General features: G+C 34.2%; 1 protein-coding gene across 1 annotated transcript; it reads left to right on the plus strand.

Annotated features, from left to right (window-relative positions):
* Window positions 1-413: 413 nt before the first annotated feature.
* LOC127738536 (GTPase IMAP family member 7-like) lies at window positions 414-2365 on the plus strand. Its single transcript, XM_052249819.1, has 2 exons — window positions 414-535; window positions 1111-2365. The coding sequence occupies exons 1-2, from the start codon at window positions 523-525 to the stop codon at window positions 2259-2261; spliced, it is 1164 nt and encodes a 387-aa protein (XP_052105779.1). The 5' UTR covers window positions 414-522; the 3' UTR covers window positions 2262-2365.
* The last annotated feature ends 4586 nt before the right edge of the window (window positions 2366-6951 follow it).

Consider the following 6951-nt stretch of genomic DNA (forward strand, 5'->3'; position numbering starts at 1 on the left):
TGTTAATTATCTTGAAAACTATCAACATTAGACAGAAACTCGGTCCTTCAAAAAGGATAAGCAAGACAAGATTTTGGCTCCCGCAGCTTCCATTTAGCACAAATATTGCATTGTATAAATGTTATGCAAAAGTTCCAGGTAAGCGATACAGGTATCGTGTAGCCTCCAGTTTATATAGGACGTGTGTGATTATTTCTGTTTTACTTTAAAAAAAATATTTGACACCCATCAATTTAACAGACAAAATCAAGACGCACACAATAAATCAAAAGTGTTGTTTGAAGGAATTTGCGTGTGAACTAGATTGGAAATTGAAACGCAGAATATGTCGGTAAGCGGGATGTCTTTCGTTTTGTTATGGTTTTTAAATATTTTCCCCTCTTATTGTTGATTTTCTAATCCATTTCAAAATCACAGCAATTAGCTATTGGCTAGACGTCATGTTTAAAATATAATTGTGACGTATGATCATTGTATTTAAATCGAGCTGTAAGCTTCATTTTCAATTCAGTCACACATACGATGGCAACTCTAGGTGAGCATAATTTCTATTTTTTTATTTATTAAATCGTGATTCTTACATGATAACAAATGCATTATTGCCTTCATATTTCTGGCATCTCATCCAGCTGTTTTCTCTTTTGAAAGTACTTGTTCAAAGATACTCTTTACGGATATCAGAAATATTATAAAAAAAACCAACACTTTATAAAGCTCAAAGCTGAGTATTTGAAAGCCAAGGGTGTATAAGAACCGAAACATTTGAAGAGTTATATGACCAAAATCTATCTAAGGTCAACTTTGCCTGAAGGAGTTGAAACCTTACTTTCTTTATAATTTCTAAATTTAAAAACGGACAAATTAAAAAAAGTTTGTTATAAGTCATGTCAGTACCGAAGTTTTGAATATTGAGCTGATGATACACTCGGGGACTGAGAGTACATCACCAGCGATATCGACCCAGTGCGGTTAAAAAAACGACGTTTTATAAATATCATGCGTCCTAAGCGAGCGCTTTTCTTGATGTACCTATATCATTCGATTGATATCAATAGTTTATTTTTCATTGACTAATACATGCGTTTTGCTCATTGATTTTAAATTTTACAGGAAAGAGATATTCTTCCGATGATGACCTTGCAAACGAGCTACGCATAGTTCTAATAGGAAAAACAGGATCTGGGAAAAGTGATACTGGGAATACTATTCTCGGTAAAACAATTTTTGATGCAAAATATAGTGGTTCTTCGGTTACAAGAAAATGTCAGATTGAAGAAGTTTTTCGCGGAAACAAGAAGATTGTTGTCGTTGACACCCCAGGAGTCTTTGATACAGAAATGTCATTAGAAGAAACGAAAAAAGAAATCACCAAATGTATCGGGCTGACGTCGCCTGGGCCACATTGTTTTCTTGTAATCATTCAAGTTGGGAGATTTTCCCCCGAGGAGAGACAAACACTGGAAACTTACTTGAAAATGTTTGGCGAGGGAGTTTATAAGTATTTGATAGTTCTATTTACAAAGGTTGATACGCTGCCTGGTGATCGTAAACTGTCTCAAAAGTTTGAAAGTTTTCTAGAGAATATTCCCTCTGATTTACAAAGGTTTTTAAACCTTTGTGATAATAGATGCCTCCCATTTAATAATGCAGCGAATGGAAAAAAAAGAAAGAAATACTTTCACCAACTGTTTAAGCTAATTCAAGAAACTGTTGGTGAAAATGAAGGGGATTTCTACACCAATGACATGTACAGAGAGACGGAGAAGATAATTCAAATGGCAATAGAAAAAGAAAAAATGGAAAGCAATTATGTAAATGTTGACTTCAGTACAGCAGCCGATAAAACGACAAAAGAAAGGAAGAAAAAAGAAGGACATGGAATTCAAAACAAAGATAAAAAAGTTAGAGTTCTGAAGCAGCATCTTGGGAATGGAATTATGGAGAAAGGGGAAAATTTGTTAAACGGTGAAATTGAAATAGACACTGAACTTGTTGGAGCTATTGAAAATTTAGATGTCGGGGACGTCATAGGAGTAGCAGGAAAGTTTTTAAGTAAAAGTAAAAAAGATGATGCACGAACGAATTTAGGAAAAACAGATACTGCACTACTGCGCAAAACAGTACGGAGGAAAATTGAAGCAGAAGACCCAACCGTATCCCACCGGCTTAAAGAGGGTGTCATTTCCTTTGTGTCAACAATTGCAGACGGCATCGCGAAGGAGTTTCCAAATTACATAAAAAGCCTCTTTGAAAAAATTTAATTTAATTCAGGCAGAAAAAATTTTTTGACTTATATATCTGTAAAAATATTTTGATCTTTTTTTTAGATTTTAATTGCAAAAAAAATAATAAATCATTAATGGATTTCTGTGTATTATTTGATGTTACCCATACATATAAATGAAACTATCCTAAATATATAGCATAAAGTCATCGTTTTAGGTTTTAGTTTGAGTGGCAGATCGCTAAAAGTCTGTTATATTAATTCTTATCTCACCTGATCTCGGAGTGATTTTGAGCTTGGCTAATTTCATAAACACTTGGCTATTGATACGATAGAATGTTTGACCTTTTGGTGTTCTTTTGGTAAATTTTGTCTTTTGTATGTTTCTTGAGGTATTGATGAAGTATAACATATTCATTTTCGTGCTTAAAGTCACAATGACTTCCACAACGTGTATGCCTTCAGACAACAGATTTTACATGCATATTCCTGCCGACTTGTTCCTTTATTCATACGAGGCTAACTTCATACAGGACCTTCTTAGGAAGAAAGAAAAGAAGTTAGCAGTATCCTTTAACTTTACTTTCCGCTATATAGATGGTGTTCTCTCACTAACTAATTCTAAATTTAGAGACTATGTTGAACGCATCTATCCCAACGAACTTGAGATAAAGGATACAACATATACAGTTAAGTCTGTCTTATATCTTGACTTACATCTACAATGAGGGTCGGTTGAAAACAAAACTTTACGACAAAAGAGATGATGTCAGCTTCCAAATTATGAAATTTCCATTTCTATTTAGTAACATTCCAGCTGCGCCTGCATACGGAGTTCATATCTCCCAGTTGATACGATATTCCAGGGTTTGTATTTCCTATCATGATTTCCTTGATAGAGGGTTGCTGCTCACAAGGAAGCTATTAAACCAAGTATTCCAAGTGGTAAAGTTGAAATCATCTCTTTGTGCATTTTACGGACGCCATCACGAGTTGGTTGGCCGTTATGGAATATCCGTTTCACAGATGATCGCGAATATATTCCAATTTTCGTAACTGCAATCCCGTCCCCTTTTCCCGAATGTGACCTACAGAATTATACTTATTACCGGGTTTGTACTAACATGAGCAACATGACGGGTTTCAAATTTGGAGCAGGATCTGCTTACCTGTCCGGAGCACCTGAGATCACCCCCAGTTTTTGGGGTTCGTGTTGCTTAGTCTATAGTTTTCTATGTTGTGTTTAGTGTACTGTTGTTTGTATGTTTGTCTGTTTCTTTTTTAGCCATGACGTTGTTAGTTTATTTTCGACTTATGAGTTTGAATGTCACGTTGATATCTTTCGCCTCTCTTTTATTATCAAATGAAAATAACACTATATAAATGTTCTTCATTTACCATCATCATGAGCGCACAACATAAAAAATGAAAGCTAAGGATGTGTAAATATTTAATGACTATATGACCAAAAGATATCTACAGAGACTAAGCTTAATCCAATAAAGACCGAGATAAAATTTGCATCAGGTGATGTTGGTATCAAGATAGACATTTTTCTTGTCGGTTTGCAAATGAATTAGATCAATTTAGCCTTAAACGAAACAAAAAAAGTAAGATATTTTCTTTTGTTTGTACATGCTTCATTAACTACAATGTACATTACTTAAAATAAATGCACGAAATGTATCAATTTGTATATTATGAGTCTAACTCTGTAGAAAGTTGAATTACTGTTCGAAAAAGATTGATGACAATAACGAAATATGTTAAAACATTAATCAAAATGAAAATCCTGAAAACGCTATTTTAACGAGACACTTCAAAAGCAACAACACAGGTTTATAGACAAACAGAGAAAGCTATTACGAGCAGCAGGTTCCTTTAATTTGGTAAACAGACCCCCTTCAATACCTGGAGATATATTGGGTTATGAGAACGGTAAGCCAATCCTACAATTCTACCCCCAGCATTTATGGTCTTCTACTCTTAGTCATATGTTGATGTGACAGTGCAGATTCCCAAGAAATTTACTGTTATATAAATGAGTTCTTTAATGAAAAATGTACTGTGACAGATTATATAAACATCCTATCGACTTTCTCAACATTGAGTTTTAGTCAGTAATTGGGTCTTGTCTTATGCAAAGAAATGAATTGTCTGAAAATGTCAATTTATCATTTATCGTCATTAAAACTTCAAAATAAAAATTTTAATTGAATTTGCATCCACATTCTCAATTTTATAGTAAGAAAAATTGGTACGTTCATGTAGCTACGTATACTCTGAAAAGTATACCCTATAAAAACAAACCATACTTGATTTCTTTCCTTATTACTTCCTACTTGCCGATTTTTAGGTAGTGTGGTTACGGAATGAGAGGTTCTTCAACAATTTTTTGTATTGTCTCCTTATAGAATTTACTGAAAATACAAAATTAATAAACAAAATTAACTATATTTGCTGTATTTTGCAAGACAAAATTATGATAATCGAGACAATTCAATGAACCTAGTAAAAAAAAAAAACATTTGTTTTCTTTTTTCTATTTTTGAATGTCAAGCACCAAAAATGGGGAACTGACCAAAGTAGGACATGGTTTTCCAATATTATTCAAATTGCAAAATGAAGATATAACTGATGCAATCTAATATCTGAAGTACAGGAAGTTCTTTGTTTGATAAAATTTTCTGTGTAAAACCTTTCTGATAACAGCTTGCGTTATTTTTGCAATTGGACAATTACAATTGAAATATTTTTGGATATTTTCAAATACATGGACCGTGAAATCCAAGGACAACAATTGAATGATGTCGACACAATATCTTCGATCAATAATACGGTTATTTACAAACTTTATATTCATAAATTCTCTGTTTTGACACATTTAAATATCTTTTTATCTACTAACTCAGCCTACTGTATTTTGCATGTTTCTTTATATCAACATATCTTACTATGATTTCTTTTTTTCTAAAAAAAAAAATAATTATTGATTCTCATCTAAAATAAAACGCGCAACTTTGTGTATTATAAAAAGGTAAATAAGGTCTGCATGGACACATATTTGGTTTTATAAGACCAACGACTCATCTAAAAAATGTTCTAACTATATCCTACATATACATATTGATCGCGAATTATTTGTCTCCTGACAAAATAGGACAATATTAAAAAATGCATGTGACGAAAATTATCCAGTAGTTCGAACCACAACTTTCATACGAAATTACAAGCAAAGTTGGGACTAAGATGGTCATCCATCACGTGGTACAATAAATACCGTTAAAATACAAATAAAATTGAGAATGGAAATGGGGAATATGTCAAAGAAACAACAACCCGACCAAAGAGCAGACAACAGCTGAAGGCCACCAATGGGTCTTCAACGCAGCGAGAAAATCCCGCACCTGGAGGTAGTCCTCAGCTGGCCCCTAAATAAAATTGTGTACTAGTTCAGTGAAAACGGACGTCACGCTAAACTCCAAAACATATAAATGAACTAGAATTAAAAAAACATACAAGACTAACAAAGGCCAGAGGCTCCTGACTTGGGACAGGCGCAAAAATGCGGCAGGGTTAAACATGTTTTGTGAGATCTCAACCTTCCACCTATACCTCTAGCAAAGACAATTCCTCTCAACGGGAGAAATCCGTTTGCGCTAAAAATGCGTCCTTTTGCGCCATGACTTTTTTTATTTCCAATGCTACGTTTGCGCCACCTGTTTTAAAATTACATAGTATCATTTGCGCCTAAAATAAAATATACGATTGCGCCAATTAAAAGAAAAAATGACTTCCCTCCTCTTCTATCCGGGCTTGGGACCGACAGTTTACACTAGCGGAGTCATTTTAAGTCATTTAATAGAATACTTTAAAACATAAAACTATGTACAGTCGGACAACATATATATATTATATTAAATGCTGGAATTTGTAACTCATTACACACACAAAGTCTCTGCGGCTGAGTTCTCCTTCTGCATATTTCTCATACGTTTGAACGGCAAATGTTTCCTTTTCTGAAACATGTCTACTTCTTACTGCTGCTGCATGGGTACTTCGCAATTTAATGTGTAAAGTAGCTTGTAGCTTCACTATATTGTCCAAAAACACAAACATTGAAGGATGGGATGCATAAAACAGTTCATTGTAATTCTTGTGGAATGCCTCTGCTCCATTATTGGTACGTCTTGCGGCAGATGTGGTTTCAGCCCATACGGATGGTGGGAACAAAGCACTGTCATCAACATATATGGCTAAAATAATTGTTGGAAATACTTCGGGCAACACTTAAATGTTCCATCAGCAAATACATCCTCTGCCTGCAAACAAAGAAATTTCAAGTTAGCTTCAAAACCAAGAATAACAATGCCACTTCCAATATCATTTACTAAAACAAATTCTTCTTCCTTATTTGTGATGACTCCAACTTCACTTAAAATTTCTTGAAATTCTACTGAACTTTTTGGTTGGAAAGGGTACAGTTTTCTTCTGTCTCTGTACTTGGACTGTCTAATGCATTTTAAGTCATTTCTCTGAAAAACAGTAATTGGCGCAAAAGGACTCCTGCCTTCACAACAGCTATTATTATTTTACACTGATATTTTGGAACACACATTGCAAATTGAAATGCATTTTGATAGCGTTCGGTCAAATTTTGGGTGTTAAATTCGATGCCCCGTAAATGATGAGTGCCGAGCTCTCTGCACGTAAAGAAACTCTTGAAA

The sequence above is a fragment of the Mytilus californianus genome, unplaced genomic scaffold (genome assembly GCF_021869535.1).
Source record: "Mytilus californianus isolate M0D057914Y unplaced genomic scaffold, xbMytCali1.0.p SCAF_4, whole genome shotgun sequence".
Classification (NCBI taxonomy): domain Eukaryota; kingdom Metazoa; phylum Mollusca; class Bivalvia; order Mytilida; family Mytilidae; genus Mytilus; species Mytilus californianus.